This window comes from Penicillium maclennaniae, assembly GCF_028827695.1.
Source record: "Penicillium maclennaniae strain IBT 15551 chromosome Unknown utg000006l:1.0-2513246.0:1.0-2515036.0, whole genome shotgun sequence".
NCBI classification, from domain to species: domain Eukaryota; kingdom Fungi; phylum Ascomycota; class Eurotiomycetes; order Eurotiales; family Aspergillaceae; genus Penicillium; species Penicillium maclennaniae.
In genome coordinates, this window is record NW_026623218.1 from 889049 (window position 1) to 905169 (window position 16121).

General features: G+C 52.9%; 7 protein-coding genes across 7 annotated transcripts; 3 read left to right on the plus strand and 4 right to left on the minus strand.

Annotated features, from left to right (window-relative positions):
* Positions 1–307: 307 nt before the first annotated feature.
* On the plus strand, positions 308–2328 carry N7477_006556 (uncharacterized protein; the record flags this gene model as incomplete). The annotated part of the gene is made up of 2 exons (XM_056968219.1): positions 308–366; positions 435–2328. The coding sequence occupies 2 exons, from the start codon at positions 308–310 to the stop codon at positions 2326–2328; spliced, it is 1953 nt and encodes a 650-aa protein (XP_056821015.1).
* Positions 2329–3091: 763 nt separating this feature from the next.
* N7477_006557 (Glycosyl transferase family 8) lies at positions 3092–4161 on the plus strand (the record flags this gene model as incomplete). Its single annotated transcript, XM_056968220.1, has 2 exons — positions 3092–3594; positions 3687–4161. 2 exons carry the CDS (start codon positions 3092–3094, stop codon positions 4159–4161), a joined length of 978 nt encoding a protein of 325 aa, XP_056821016.1.
* Positions 4162–4663: 502 nt separating this feature from the next.
* Positions 4664–6883, minus strand: N7477_006558 (translation initiation factor 2A; the record flags this gene model as incomplete). Its single annotated transcript, XM_056968221.1, has 8 exons — positions 4664–5299; positions 5332–5505; positions 5534–5808; positions 5865–6381; positions 6417–6501; positions 6560–6631; positions 6692–6761; positions 6859–6883. The coding sequence occupies 8 exons, from the start codon at positions 6881–6883 to the stop codon at positions 4664–4666; spliced, it is 1854 nt and encodes a 617-aa protein (XP_056821017.1).
* Positions 6884–7871: 988 nt separating this feature from the next.
* On the minus strand, positions 7872–8597 carry N7477_006559 (uncharacterized protein; the record flags this gene model as incomplete). Its single annotated transcript, XM_056968222.1, has 1 exon — positions 7872–8597. The coding sequence occupies one exon, from the start codon at positions 8595–8597 to the stop codon at positions 7872–7874; it is 726 nt and encodes a 241-aa protein (XP_056821018.1).
* Positions 8598–9067: 470 nt separating this feature from the next.
* N7477_006560 (uncharacterized protein) lies at positions 9068–10483 on the minus strand (the record flags this gene model as incomplete). Its single annotated transcript, XM_056968223.1, has 2 exons — positions 9068–10344; positions 10447–10483. The coding sequence occupies 2 exons, from the start codon at positions 10481–10483 to the stop codon at positions 9068–9070; spliced, it is 1314 nt and encodes a 437-aa protein (XP_056821019.1).
* A 351-nt stretch (positions 10484–10834) lies between these two features.
* Positions 10835–11962, minus strand: N7477_006561 (ESCO family N-acetyltransferase; the record flags this gene model as incomplete). The annotated part of the gene is made up of 1 exon (XM_056968224.1): positions 10835–11962. The coding sequence occupies one exon, from the start codon at positions 11960–11962 to the stop codon at positions 10835–10837; it is 1128 nt and encodes a 375-aa protein (XP_056821020.1).
* Positions 11963–13885: 1923 nt separating this feature from the next.
* N7477_006562 (18S rRNA pseudouridine methyltransferase) lies at positions 13886–14964 on the plus strand (the record flags this gene model as incomplete). The annotated part of the gene is made up of 3 exons (XM_056968225.1): positions 13886–13928; positions 14175–14428; positions 14488–14964. The coding sequence occupies 3 exons, from the start codon at positions 13886–13888 to the stop codon at positions 14962–14964; spliced, it is 774 nt and encodes a 257-aa protein (XP_056821021.1).
* Positions 14965–16121: the final 1157 nt, after the last annotated feature.

The window sequence follows — 16121 nt, forward strand, 5'->3', positions numbered from 1 at the left end:
TCATTCTGAGTAATAGAGTGGTTGATTGTTGATCAGAGATGAAGTTGGAGACGCGCAGGAACGCGGGAATGGACCGACTTCCCAAAGTTCTTTTGCCCAACCATAACACCTTTCTTTCTCCTCATTGCAACTCACCACCGCATAAATCCTACGGAACCCAACAAATTCCTCGAAGCTTTATCTCAAAGCTCATTTTACCTAGCTGACAAGCTTGAGCTATTAGTAGAGAGCTTGTTAGCCATCCCTGTGGTGCCACCGGCGCCTTTGCTCAAAGCTCTCACCTTCACTCGGCTTCGCAGCCAACACCATGCCTTCCTTTCCTCTGGCGCCGTTGGTTAGGCCAAGAGAAGATGGATTGCAATTGAGGTAGGTACCGCGGTTCATGCTCTTGCGACTCGAATTTGCCACTAATACGATGTTTCGCAAATTCTTAGCTACCGGGTTTCCCACCGTGTCCACGCAGCTCAAGGCTACCCCCTCCGAGCTCCTAATGGCTCTTCCATCATAATCTACGGCTATGAGACCGGACTTAAGGTTATCTGGAGAGGAGGTAGACAGTTCACAGAACTGGAGCATGCTGAACCGACTCAGGGAAAAAGCACGACGAAGAATGGAGGCGATTCGGTCATGATCATTGACTCTGACGAGGAAGATGCGCCTGTGGCATCTGCGGCACCAGACGAACCCAACTACGACTTCGTCGCCGAGGAGACCGAGGTTGACCCTGCATTCCCATATGAGCCAGTCCTGCGACAAATCGATATTCCCTTGGGAAGCCGGGTGCTCGAACTAGCTGTCCCTCGTATTCTCCCGGAAGAGGCCCGCTCGCCTCTCGACCCTTTCCCGCCCATTTTGAAGAATCACATTGTTGTGTCAGCCGTCTGCTCTGATCTTTCAACGCGAATGGTAATTCTGCCGCTCGTTCCGCCTCACCCAGCCCAGACCGATTCCAAGACCTGGAATATTCAAACCCTCACTATCAATGGAGGTGTAACCCATCAGGATATTCCTCGAGGTGTGTCTCTCACATTCACTTGTCAGGAAATAGAGGAAGAGCAAGATCGCAGGAAGTCTCGAAGCCGAGTTGGAGGGTCAGGAAAATGGGATCTGCTCGTCGCAACACATTCTGCTGAAGGCTCCGGCGTACTGCTCTTGCATCGCATTCCGATTCAAGAGGACTCATCTGCCAAAGCCTTGTCCTACAACCTGCTAGAGGAAGAGCTTGTTTCTCAACGACGCCTCTTGCCGTCACCTGCGCAGACAATCGCTTTCAACCCTTCAACATATCCGTCTTCTCGACACTCAAACTTGTTGGTGGCATTCCATAGCGGATGCGTCAAGGTTTACTCTTGCTTCTCCGTCCAAAAAGCCTCCAAATCTGGTCGACGTGCATCCAGCGCACATGAGGATTACGAATCTATTGATACAGAAGGGCGCTGGCTCATCAGTCTATACCCCGGCTTTGAGCAGGGACCAACAGGTTTACCTCGCCGCAAGACAATCATTGATGCAGAGTGGGTTTTGGGTGGCCGGGCCATCATGGTTCTGCTGGTGGATGGTGAATGGGGTGTCTGGGATCTTGAGGGAGCTGGGCCAGGGGCCACCAAGGGTCCATTGCACCGTCAGTCGAGTGTCCAAGGTGTTACTGGGGGCTCACTGACAGCATATGCTGTCAGCGGACGGATTATGACACCACCGAGCAACATTCAGTCCGAGGCTGAGCAGCGTCCACGATTCGCGCCGATGACTCCATCGACGAAACGGGTGCGCGAAGACACTCTTCTCAAGGGATCAATGACAGCGGCCAGTCCATCACTACGTGGGCAGATCTCTGTATGCCAAACCAACTCTTCTCAAGAGCAGCTACCGGACGAGTCCATCCTGGTGCGCCATGGTCAGCAGAGTGCTGTCATCCCCAGCTTGCTTTCGCTCTGGCGTAATGCAGTTCGCACAACTGGCACTTTCGACTCCTCGAATAGGTGCCGTGTGACTCCATTCCAAGATGTGAACTTAATGGGTGAAAACTTCCAAGCGATCGGCCATCTCCCTACACCAACCCGCCGCTCGCGGGCTGCTGAACGCCACACCTTTGATATTCTTGTCGCTGCGGAACACCAGATCATGGTTCTTGCCCCGCGCTTGAGTGAATCTGTTGATTCTGCGCCTACCGCAGCAAAGCCGCAAGCCGTTGCAGAGAATGATCAAATGATGCTGCAACGAGGTGAGTTAGACGTGGAGGGAATGGGACGTCTTCTGAACGGCATGCAGAGCGGAGCTGCACCTCTTCGCATGGGAAGCCCCGTGAAGCGGACTCGCGTCTTTACTTGACTCATGGGCAGACTGGACTATAGATGATACCCATGCCAACGATGATCATTCATTTTCTCTTTGCTCACCTATTTCTACAATCCTAGGAACCCATTCGCGCTGTAGGGTGGAGCGCAAGGCGAGATCAATGCCTTGAAATTTCTTCTTCGAGGGGGAATAAGCTCTGTATCGGATGCGATATATCAAAAACCATCATATAAGGTGCTTGCACCTTCGCCTTGAACCTTGTGTCCTCTGCAGCATTCGTGTTGCAACGCCTGCTTTTGATTTCCGGAGTCCCTGCTGTCTTCTGCTGTCCGTATAGTTGCCGATCTGTCTCTCGACAAATCTTACATTGGCAGCTATTTCAGGTGGAAAGAAGAGAGTAGTCCGGTACAATTGCGGTGCGTCATTTGGCTCTCGTGGGACATTCTGTAAACGTAGACATGAAGACGTAAGATGGCGCAATCTTCCGATCTCCGAGTCTCCACCGATCGGGGCTCTCGTATCGATCGTATCGATCGTATCGATAACCAAACCTCGATCTTCATCTTGACAACCATTGCCTTCCGATTCCTCCCCTCCCCCCCCTTTCCATTTCTCATCTTTCTGCTCTCCTACTCTTTTCAATAGATGGCCTTTGCATCATGACCCAAATTAAAACCCCCCTCGTCCCCTTCTAGGCGGAGTAAGTCACAATCTGCAGCTGCTGCACATCCCACTTGGAGGGGGAATGCCGCCGAATCGCAAACTCATTGAGGTGCTCCAATTCCAATACTAACACATGAACCCAGTATGGGCCTCCTTAATCACCAATATGGATTACCTACCCGGTCTTCTAACCCTCCACCACTCCCTCAATCACCCGCAGCCCGACCCCAGCGTCACGAACGCGAACACGCCTACACCTCCAGACCGAGGCACCCGCTACTCCTTCGTGGCTTTCTACACCTCTAGCTTCCCACCTGAAGGTCTGAAAATTCTCCAGTCTCGCGGTATCACCGCTCAATGGGTTCCCAACGTCGTCCCCGCCAGCACGCGTGAATACACGCAAGACCCACGCTTCGCTGACACATGGACCAAGCTCGTCGCATTCTCACTGGAAGAATACGAGCGCGTGGTCCTACTAGATGGCGATATTCTAGTCCGCCGAAATATGGACGAACTGATGGAATTAGAGCTGGATCCGAAGGCAGCTCTAGAGGATGGGACCGGAAAGAGGGTTTTTGCAGCGGCGCATGCTTGCGCATGTAACCCGATGAAGAAGTCTCACTATCCGGCGCACTGGTACGATTTCTTCCGTTTTGAAGTCCACCCTACATTGATTGCCATCGATATGAAAACCTCCAAATTTCACCTACTAATCTATTTCGACCCAGGATTCCCGCAAACTGCGCATATACAGCACAACACCCAACGCCAGATTCGGCGCATATTTCTGCCCCACCAAGAGATTCGGGCGTCGGCATGCTAAATAGCGGTGTACTCGTTGTGACCCCATCATCTAAGATCTACAGCGAGATCATGTCTGCCCTTCAAGAGACAGAACGAATTGAAAAATACGATTTCCCGGACCAAGAGCTTCTATCAGACGTTTTCAATGGGCGCTGGGTTGCGCTTCCATACGTTTATAATGCGCTGAAGACTCTACGGATGGAGAATGTGCATGGAGCCATTTGGAGAGACGAGGAGGCCAAGGCTGTACATTACATATTCGCGAAGAAGCCATGGCATGAGGTGGAGGAAGCAAAGGAGAAGAAGCTCAGTGAGCTTAGTCTGTGGTGGTGGAAGGCCAATTGGGAGAGGCAGAGGTTGGAGAGGGAGAATGGGGTCGCGGACGCCTTTTCGGGGTGATCTTTCACCGCGGAGTCTTGCTAGAACATTATACCAGTTGGTTTACAAAGGCACTGACACAACCTTCTGTGTTAATATTGATCTGTTAAAGAATCGTCGGAGATGCGGTGGGATCCTAGAGCTTCTGTTACGCATTTTGTCCGCGCAACTCTACACTTCCAAGACGCCTTCGAGTCTCGACTGTTGTCTTGGTACCCAAGAGATTACTAAGAGATTACCATCTCTTCATATCAATTGACAGCCTCACTGACGTCTGACAGGCGCCACCCACAAACTTTTCCCGTTCCTCAACAAGTGGGTGAGAATAATTGGCAGGTTGTGGAACACAAAAACATAAACCTCTAGATGCAAATACACCGCACGAGTCATTCGAGTTTCATCTAATATTTTCGATATAGACCGGGTTCTGTGTCTGGAATGCGATATACAACCGATATACAGAACCCAATGCACCACCTCATCCGCTCCTATTTGCAACTCAACATATCACATCTTATCTCACTCACCCAGTGTAGCCAGAAGCATCAAGCTCCTTACGCACGGAATCCTCAGTCTGGATCTTCTTCATCTGAGTATCCTCCAGCTTCTCACCACCTGCAAGACGCATCTTCAGCTCATCAATAGCACGGATCTTCTTGAGCAGGCCGCGGATCTTCTTATCCTGAGCGGAGGGCTCAATCAGGACCAGCGGGGGCAGGAGGAGGCGAAGGGGCGCGCTTGGGAGTGTTTCCGTTTCCGTTGACGGGGGGAGTATTCTTGCCGCGCGAGCGATTGCGATCGGGGCTAGGACCGGTAGGGGCGTTGGCAGGGGAGCGTTCTCGTCGTCGCGGGCCTTCTTAGCCTCACGCTTTTTCTTATTTTTGGCTGCGGACTTGGAGAGCTTCTCGTCGGCGCCCGCGGGGAGGGGGACACCACCACCAGGTGCGGCACCCGGGGGCAAATACTCCTCGACGGGCTCGGCCCCGGGGATCTCACGGCGGCGGGGCTTACCGAAGCCGTTCATACTGGCGCCGGGAATACCGTCGCGAACGAAGGCGGCCCCGCCCTGGTCCTCGCGCTTGAAGGCAAGGGGGGTCAGCTGGCCGCGGGCTCCGGGGGGCGGTAGGCGCCGGCGGGCTTGACGGGGGCCTTGCGGGTGCTCAGATAAGCGGTGGCAGAAGGATGAGGCACGGGAAGCTTGGTGAAGGGGTCACCGAGGGGGTGCTGCTCGGTAGTCTGGGGACGCCAGGTGATATCATAGAGCTCGGTCATTTCCTCGTTATACACGAGGCTTCCGCTGACGTGCCAGATGCGCACGCCGTTGTCAACGCGCAGACGCGGGCTGGTGGTGGCAGTCAGGATGTACTGACCGTCGGGGGGACCAAGAGCACACACTGGCGTTAGAGGCCTCGACAGTAGCGATCTTATGATAGTTCTTCTCCATGTCGTAGAGATCCATCTGGCCTGCCAGGTTGCCGAAACCGGCAACCAGGACGAATCGACCATGAGGAGAGAACTGGATGGTATTCCGCGGGCTCAACGGGAAGTTGTGCTTGGGCACACCACGCAGATTGAAAATGGTGGTCTTAGCGGGCATGTAGCCGTAGACGACACCAAACTCCTTGGAGTTGGGGTTCCAACTCACATCGTGGATGGGTCCTTCTTTGTCTGTTTGCGAACATTAGTATCTGTTCAACAGTCTCCAAAATAGTGAGAGAACGTACCAAGATCAACCCGAGAGTCGAAAGCACCACTGGCGCTGAGCAGATACAAAGTAGTCTCGCCATAGTAACTCTTTCCAGTGCGATCGACCTCAGTCTGCGCAAGGACAATGCAGGTAGTGCCAGAAGAGTTCCACTTCAGCTGAACCTTGTCGCCCTTGAAGAAGCTCTTCTGAGAAACGGGGGCACCAAACTGCGGCACAATGAAAACCTTCACAGCAGCAGGCTGGCCCTTACGCTCAGGAATAAAGACAGCAATAGATTGAGTCTTTCCAGGCGAGAGAGCGAAATCAGCCACCCCCTCGACGTGTAGCTTATTCCAAACAGTGGACAAGTTGTCGCTCTGGAAGAATTGGACCTGGTTGGTCACGACACGGGCACACAGCTTCTCGTCCGGGGTGTACTGCAGGTTCCAGCCTGTCTGCGACTTCTGGACATAACTGCCCACAACAGTGTGCTCATCTCCACTCTCAACAGCGCGCCACACCTTCAGATTCTTTGTTGCATCCCCATTCTCGTCCTTGCTGGCGCGTTGCCAGGTGATAACGTAGGTACCGAACGGGAGAAGCCCAGCTCGAACACGTTCTCGGCCGGGATAGTCGAAACCAGGTTACCCGAGGAGGCATCGACAATGGTGACCCTACAAAGAGAATTGTTAGACTGCAAGATACCAAACAGACACCCCGGGTCAAACGTACTTTTCAGGAGATGCAAAGGCGTAATAACGGCCACATGGAGAGTAAGAGCTGCAACGGAGGTTTCCCTCAGGTCTGCACAAAACACACAAGTCAGTCACCGAGATACACAGTCCAAATCTAGCGCAAACCTACCTCACAAAGCCCGACAGAGCCTCATAGGTAGGGGCAGCATTCATGATGCCAATGCCCTTGAGGGTACGGTCTAAATCAACGTCAGCATGACCATCCAAACAAGCACGTGCCCCAATGGATCCAGGCATCCGCCATTCACACATCGGGGTTATCAGAGAACCACGCACAAGCAAGTTGCGTCGGAGCCGCCATGATGAAATTCGTAAAATCGAAATCTGGAACGAAGTCGCCACCAAAAAGTGTCTTTAAAGTCGTCCGTGAAAAGAACGAATCAAAATCGCTATCGACTAAGAATCAAGTCTACCAAAAGACCAGATAAAGATGCAGACGTCCGATCGGCAAGACCCAAGCCAAAATTTGCAAGCAGGGTGCGAGCAAGAAACAGGAACGTAGGGCCTAGTGTAGGAGGTAGAACGGTACCAAGACGAAATTAGTCGATCGAAGGACAACTTCAATGAAGATTCGGGGCGTGAATCGAATCAGAAGCGAAACGTGGCAAGGCAGGAGGGATGGCGAAGGCTCAATTGGAGCGTAAGCGCAAGATGTAGATTGCTTGTTGGAGAGATGGATCTTCAGTGCTAGACAAGTCAATGCCAGCAGAGGGCGGAGTCCGAGGGGGAGGGGGAGGTGTTCGGGGTGGGGGAGGTTGAAGAGTCTAAGTCAAAGGAATGGAAAATTCGGGCGGGTTCAGCTCGGCGGCATGCCGTCATCTGGGCCTTTTTCAATCACCAATAAAGGTACTAGAGTATTTGGATTACTACCGCTTCTGCTTAATCTTCCATGCTCATACAGTTTTATGTCCTGATTTGTTTACACTTCTAGGGATCATTTATGGTATTTATACTGTCTAACACCATCGGTACAGGTACATACAAAGCATAAATCAAAGGATATCAATGTTCATTCTTAAACATGCCACGCCACACACCAGCCAAAGAAGCAACCCAGAAAGAAAGTATTGCTAAAAAGTGCGAGATATTGCATAACTGATACATTTCTGTCGTGACCACCCATCAGGGTGTCTGATTGCCCGATATTCCTCCATAGAAATACATTCCACACTTCACATCCCACCCCGAGCAAAGGTAGAATCAATCCAAAGAAACAGATCCCTACACAATGATCAAATGAAACACACCATGCAATCCATCTGAATTCTTATTCATTCCTGCGACCCAGCCTATTCCCGACTTGGGATATCGAAGCCACCACTACTCTGATTAGGAGTAGCCAGCCGCGGGGTCCTCGCCGTAGTATCAACGACATCTGAATCAAAAGTCATCCCATCAACCATGCGCGCGTCCTCAGTAACAGGTTCGGGTGTAGTCGAGCCCGTTGGTGAAGCAGACATCATCGCATCCCCTTGTTGACTCTGCTGCTGAAGGTACGAAGCAAGCGGATTCGGTCTCCCAACATTTGAGCTCATAGAAGTAGGTCTCGCAAGCCCACCAGAAGGAATGCGATTCAAACCCGGCGGTCGCGACACCGGACCGCTAATGGTACTGTTCGCTCCCTCACCAAAGCCCACGAGACTAGCGTTCCCTTCATCACTCATGGTGCCGACGCTGGACTGTCCGTCGTCTGCATCAGGGTCTTCACTCATCTTGTCCGCTTCGAATGTATCGCTGGATGTCCAGGTCGTGTGTCCGCCGAAACTACCTGTGGCGCTGGCGCTGCCGACTGTACTGCGCTCTTTTAGCCCGTGGCTGTCGAAGTAGCCCGGGCCATGGGGGATGGACGGGGCAGTGGTGGGACCTTGGCGGGCTGTTGCGACTCGTTCTAGACCGGCGAGGCGGGAAATGCGGTCTGCTCGCTCGGCCTCGAGGGTGGTGGTTGAGGAGGTTGAGGCGGAGGAGGACTGGTGAGCGTGACGGCCGTGGGGGGAATGGTTGGCCTTGATGGCCATCTTTTATGGCTGTGGTGGACAGCGCGGAGAGGGAGGTATTTCCAGAGTTGGGAGTCCCTCTAGGAAATGTTATGGTTAGTTGATTGTTATGAAGTCGATAAAGGGAATCGGGATCTTACGGTCCCATGTCGGACGGGGTGACAGGGTCCGAGGGAGGGGGAGGGAGGTTGATCAGCGTAGGAGTGGTCATAGTGAGTCTAATGCGTAAGTTTTGAAGACCTTGAGACCTTGAAAGCAAAATTGGTCGGTGAAGATGTGACAAACGATGGAAATTGCGGGGAGTAACTAATGATGGATCCGCGAATCTTTGGGAACAATTCAGTGATCGCTGGGCCTCGACGTCATGTTTAGCCTAGGCAACCCCACCTTTCATAGTCCGATAGGAATCGATAATGGAACTGATATTTCATACATTTCATTCATACAAGTCATCTCGGCTATGGAACAGATCTAATCATGCAGCCCGCTGCTTATTTCTCACCGGCCGTGCGCTCGCCGAAGGTCATCCACCTCTTTCTGTAATCGCGACAAATCAGCCAGTATATCACTCGCATGGGATGGCTGCGGCAGGGGTGTTTCTCCTGTGGTTTGAGACACCGGACCCCCGTCACTACCACGGTGTGAGTCTCGTCCTCGACGAGGCGGGGGGTGGGTGGTGCGGTGGAGGAGCCCGTTCCAATACTACCATACGACGAGGCACGGTGTCCAGCCTGATTGAGATTGGGCCTTGAGCTTGGGGGAGGTGATAGAGAATCTGTAACCCCAGCTTGAGGCTCCCCGGAAGGTGGGGGCATGCTGATGCGCTTGCGGTCCTGAGACATAGACGAAGCGACGGAACGATTGGACGGGCCTGGACTCGGAGGCTGGGAGCTATCGTTACTCTCGGAATCAAGCGAAGACATGGTTAATCGACTGCCACTAGATTTGGACTGGGTGGACTTTGACCGCCGCATTTGGCTGTGGCGTCGGCTGAGAGGCGGCGTTGGTGGTCGCTTCGGTTGGGAATTGCTGCGTTGGAGCAAGTTGGCTGAGTCGGTTGCCCTTCGGGTTTCAGAAGAAACCGAAAAGTAATCTCTTGGTCCTGCATTGTAGACTGAACTGGCATTGGGAGTCCCTGATGCTCGTGCAGAGGGCAAGCTCTCTGGGGAAGATGCATGGTATGAAAGGCGGTGGTTTGGTCGAGGAGGTGTGGCGATCGAGGGAGAAGCTGTATTGCCTGCAACACTAATTCGCTTTCCATGATGACTTCTGGGCGGCGGCGGGGGTTTCCTATCTTTGGAACGGCTCGTGCCTTGTTCTTGTTCAGAAGAGATCTTTCTCGTCCGCGGCATGGGGGCAACTTCTTCGGCCGAGTTGAATGCCTCTGTATCGGCTATAGAGCCCATTGTGTGTTCGGATGATGTGAATGATAGCTTTGACGGAGGTGTCGTCGATGATCTATTTGATGGGACTAGGTATGGAGCTAACCCAGACGATGCTTGCGGGCGATCGACGAGAACAGGGGAGTTCCTTGAGCTCTCTGCGTCGTCCTTATCGTCACCGTCGTTGTCACTCACCGATGAATCGGGATTGAAAGGGTCAGCCTGTTCATCAAAGCTCGAGTCACCGGTCTCAACGCCGAGCGATAAAGACGACTTTCCGAGGTGACCGTTGGGCACCGGGATGGAGGGATTGGAGGGCAAGGGCGCTACAATGCTTGTAGCTGGGAAAGCTGGAGGCTGTGATGCTATAGCCGCAATAGAATCACCTATTCCACGGTCCATTAGCTCGCTGTGAGGAGATTGAAAGCTCCTTGCATCATTGTCTTATCGGACGTGGCGGGCGTTGGGGAAAGAGATGAGGGGCTCACCGTCCAAATTCTTACGGAAGGGATTGGAACCAGACATCACGATGGGGGCAGCTCCGACAGTAAAACGAGAAGAAGACGAAGATGTGAAGAGGGGGAAGAGGCATCCCCGCCGCGATTCTTATCCATTTCTACGCGCCGCTTTCCGAGTGACGCAGTCCGGGAGCCCCGAGAAACTACACACCAAGAGTATAACTAAACGAAGAGAAACGTTAGACCTGTTCAAACAGAGGAAAATAATCGGTTTTGAAATGGCTGACACGAGTCGTGCAATATATGGTACAAATGAATCACGATAACAATGGCCTCCCCGGGAAATAAACAAGAAAATCCAAGAAAACCCCCTCCCCCAAGAAACCCATAGTAAAAGATAAATAGATGACCTCTGTCATCACCTCTCGTTATACACATGCCACGTCTCATTCTCCTCGAAGAACTTCTGCGCCAACCGCTTACCGCTCTCCGTAGGCTGGCTAAATGCGATCTGGTTTTTTGGGATCTCCATGCCGTAGATGTAGTTGCTCACCACGCAGTCCAGGAGATCCAGGGCAATGCCCTTCCGGCGCGACGCACCCGAAGTCCAGATGCGCGAGACGCCGACAATGGCCGGGTGCACCTCGTCGCGCACCGACACGGACGAATTATTCCCGTTCGGGTCCTCCTGTGCGACCGGTCGGGATTCCCAGATGCGCTCTGTCAAACAGAGCCCAACACATCGGCTGTCTTTCATATGGAGGAAAACTCGGTATCGGTCCACCTTGTCCTCGCCGTCTGCCTTCTTATCCTTCGGAGGCTCTGTTTGGCCCCAGAGCAGCTCGTCGTCGATCTCTGGAGATGATAATTCCTTGTTGACCACCTCAAGCACCCTCTTCGCTTGATTCTTGGCACTGGGTGATGCCTTGCGGTCCACGATCACCACGTAGCCCTCGTCGAAGCGTGTCGCTTCGTAGACCCAGCGCGAGGCATTCGCGCGCATGAATGCCTTGCCCAGATCCACACCGGTCGAATTCATTTCATGGAACTTTTTATGCAGGGCAGCATCCTCGGAATTGGAAGGGATATATTCCATGCCACATGTCGTACAGGTCTTGCGCACCTCATTCCCTAAATCAATCTGCATCTGTCGCATCGCTGGTTTCTGCGCTTTGTTCTTGGGCGGGTCGGCAGAAGAGCGCACGCTGTTAGAGTTGACCTCTGTTAGAGGAGACGCGGCGGACGCGTCCTTGTGCTTGCGCTTGAGAAAGGCGAAGGTGGGCTTGCGGGTGTTTGCTGGTGGGGGAGTCAATCGCGGTGGCGGCGAGGATGGTGGCGTGGTGAGATCGTCGATATCGTCCAGGGTGCCTTCGGATGGAACCACTGAATTGCGGCGTGAGGGACTGGACAGAACAGCGGCAGACGATTCACGAATCGCACTCTGGAGATTTGTCTCTGCCTCGTCGGACTCATCTAGGACGCGTCGTTTCTTCGCGGCCCGCTCATCGTCATAAACGCGCCATGTCGGTCTCCCGTATGTTTTCATCAGGCCTCTGTGGGAGGGTTGTTAGTAGGAGTCTTCGAAGGGGAAACAGATCATACCGCTTGAAAGAATTGGTGACAGTCCACGGCATCTCCCTTATGCCCAGAATAATGGCAGGATGGGTTTGTTATTTCGGGGGGTTTTGCACTTTACATAGGTTCCACTGCACGCGTGGCGCTAACTTGTTTAGGTCATATTGTTCGACGGGAGGGAAGCTCAACTCACGGTTATCCCTTGCCGGTGCGCAGTCTGGGGTTGGAGATGTCACGCTGGAGGGGTAATAGAGTCCAGGGGAGGTTGGGTAATCCCGTCGATACCAAGTTTCCAGGTTGTGATGGGGGATGGTTCGGTATTAAGTAGCTCAGGTCCAACAAGAATCGCCACCCGGGAGATGAATGAAGATAGTTACAGTACAGAGAATACGACTGGGAAGAGAAGGCACGAGCAAAGAAAGTCCCAGCCGTCTTTTTTTCTTGTAGAAAGAAGATGAAAAGGAATGGCAGTCTGCATTTTGCATTGACCATTCCTGAATTCCGGTGAATTTCTGCCTGGTATGCTCGGGCAGAACCCCTTTCCAGGAACCGCTCATCTACACGCTTATTTCTCATCCTCTACCCCATCTGACTATGACGATGACGATGGCTATAACTATGCCTATGGTTATGACTTGCTCGTGGCTCTGAGCCTTGCCCAGCCTACGCCCCCCTAGAATCTTCCAGTGTACTAAATCTAGCTAGCACTCACGCCTCTCGCCCATCTTGCATTGCATCGTGCAAGGTGTGTCGCCCGATCGCCGACCGCTCTCTGACTTCGTCATGTTCATTCAATTTCGCCCGGTTTCTCGCCTTTCCAGTCACTTCCACAGGCAGCCGGATCTCCTGGCGATCCTGATTGGGCTGTGTTGATGAGACGAGATCGGGATCGAGGTCACTGATTGGCCTGGATGGAGACGGCGGTAACGAAGTTTACAAAGTTACATACGCTCTTCAGCGGCCCGGATCTCCAGGGTATGCCTATTCAGCATGAAGTTTCAGAGTGGATGGGACTCGCCACTTGAATTGCAAGCTAATGGGCCAGAATCCAAGGTGGCTGAGATGGACCACTTTGCGCCGACAGCCACGAGCGCAACGGGCTCAGCGGGCACTACCGGGCACTACTGGAACTACTTTGGCACCAGGAACTAGCTTCACTTCGGATGTGCGGCCATACTGCTGACTCAGGTCGTCTCACTTAGGGGATCAACTTTAGACTCAGTCAGCCTGGATCCTGCACACTGACGGACTCCGGCGGTGACCTTTCTATGGCTTTCGACGTACGGGCTGGCGAGAATCGATTGGCAGAAACTGGCCAGGGACTCCGTTGCAGGTCTGTTACACATGCGCATCACCTGCTTGACTCGAGTGGATCGCGGGGGTCTCTGAATAGTCACTGCTGAGTGCAGATTATGGGTGGGTCGGTACCTACAGTAGAGGGGCCTCGGATTGTCGTTGGGACTTCCATCCTGGGAAGGTCTTCTGCAGAGCATAGAGTATAGGGTGTCATCTCAATCCCTTCAACACGGCCACCATAGTATCTAGAAGGATAAGCCGACGATACGAACTATATAACTCCGGCTGCAAAGCTACCGAGATAGCTTGCAGGAGCAAGCTCGCCCGAGAGCCGAGAGGAAATTCCCGCGAAAAACTGTGATCTGTCATAAAGCCCTCGAAATTCTCGAAATTCTTTGGTCTGTGCTGAGGAGCTTCTCGTTAATCGATTGAAATTTTTTTCCAGCTGCTCCAGACTAATTCCTTTCGAAGCATCTCGCAACAATTGTTGTGAAGTCGAGTGTCGGTCCCGCTTTTGACCCGCGGAACCATCTGCGGAGCCGGAGTCAACTCAAAAATCTCTTCTGATTCCTCCCCAACTTCATTCCCCATACCAACCATGTCGGACGACGCTTCTGGTGCTGGAAAGCGTAAGCGCGCGAGTGAGTTGCAATTTGTTCCCGCCTGAACCCTTCCCCGGTGCTTGCAACTTGGAAGCCCAACATTTCCGAGTTGGCCCAGGATCTACGGACCAGCAAAGCGGCGTCGACGCAGATTTCCGCTTCGTCAACGCCATGTTTTTTTTTCTTGTCTACCAACCTTGTCAATCCTATTTCCTCCATTCTGTTTTATCGCATACCGGAATTTGCAGGATTGTCTGCTCATGGCTAACCGGATTGTACCTACAGGGACCCAGTCGTGCCCCCCGCCCGAGCTGCCTCAACTCGTTGCGGAGCAACATGTCGCCATTCCCACACACGACAAGGACACTCAGCGTTTGATCGTCATTCTCTCCAATGCCAGTCTGGAAACCTACCGGGCGTCTGCCGGGCGCGGTGGCAAGGATGAGAAATACTCCCTGCTGAACAGTGACGAGCACATCGGCATCATGCGCAAGATGAATCGTGATATCAGCGAGGCTCGACCGGACATCACCCACCAGGTATGATCTACGAGAGAGAGGCTTGCAGGCTTGAACGATGGGCTAACAATCCCTCCCAGTGTCTCCTTACTCTTCTGGACTCTCCCGTTAACAAGGCTGGCCGCCTCCAAATTTTCATCCACACGGCCAAGGGTGTTTTGATTGAGGTCAATCCGTCCGTCCGCATTCCTCGAACCTTCAAGCGATTCGCCGGTCTGATGGTCCAGCTGCTCCACCGCCTGTCGATTCGCTCCACCAACTCACAGGAGAAGCTCCTCAAGGTCATCAAGAACCCGATCACCGACCATCTGCCCCCAAACTGCCGCAAGGTGACGATGAGTTTCGATGCCCCCGTGGTCCGTACCAAGGACTACATTGAGTCGTTGGGCCCCAAGGAGAGCATTGCGATCTTCGTCGGTGCCATGGCCAAGGGCCACGACGACTTTGCCGATTCATTCAAGGATGACACTATCAGTATCAGCAACTACAGTTTGAGTGCCAGTGTGGCTTGCAGCAAATTCTGTCACGCGGCTGAGGAAGTGTGGGACATTCTGTGATCGGCAGGCTGAATATTGCGCAGCTGTAAGCGCGCCCTCTGCCCTCCGCATGCAGAATCGGTAGAGTTCCTGGAATTGCCATGAATCCCAACGAATTTCCTTGCGACGAGTTGACACCGCGGATCGGGGATTTCTCAATTCTGAGCTTGACCTCTTGCGTTGACCAACAGGGTCCGTCTCCGGTACATGAATTTCCACAATTTCTTGTTTTCTTTTCGACTGCCGTCCCGAGACACGCCTTTGTATCTACTCTTCTCATTTTGTGTTTTTGAAAGATCTATTGACTGTCGGGATGCCCGAGCACGGGACGGCCAGTGTCGAAGTTGCTCTAGGAGCAGGGTACAGGGGTGACTTGAATGGGAAACCCCCTTCTATCGACAAAGAGACACTCGGACTGGATGGCATTTGGTTCCTTTTCGCAGTCCAGTCCTGAATCCGACTCTCCGCCCGCGAGTGTGGCGAGACTAGAAAAAGTGAACATAGAGAGGAGTCTGGCTCCTATTTAGGCACATACTGTGTGATAGTACAAAAGACTTACGGTTGCTCATCTACGTCGGGCGGTACTACTGGAGGACCGATATCTCGTACTTTGTAGATCCAGTCATGTAGTGTAGTCACGTTAGCTGCAATGTTCGACGTGGCAGGCCGCTTGCCTCACTTTGCGACTAATTATGCAGCTAGTCGGGACTATGCATTTGCTGTACACGGACAATCTTGGTTTCCTTTGGGCACTAGACTTGTGCCCCGCGACTTCTCGACCTCTCGACTATTTCGACGGTCTCGACTATCTCGTCCACGACTGTAGGGGGTCCTATGGACCAGAATTCGAAGATAGAAAAAGAAGAGTGAGTCAAACGGGTTTGTCAAGGACGTTCATAGTCCATAGTGGCGGTCAGCAGCATTTGCCTCAAGAGCAAAACCCACGATATGCGCAAATGAGCATTTCGATTTCGTACTCCACCGTCACGTCCCGCTTCACGGTTTGTCCAACCAAGCGAGGATTTCCCCCTTCATCCACGGCCCACAGACCAAGTGCCTGTGGTGACCTGGCCCTTGAGATCCGAGCGGCACAATCCACCTACAAACCTATTTCCCCCGCCCCAATGAACACCTTCCACTCCTCACCGAATCTGGCCAGCAACATGTCCAAGGCCCCC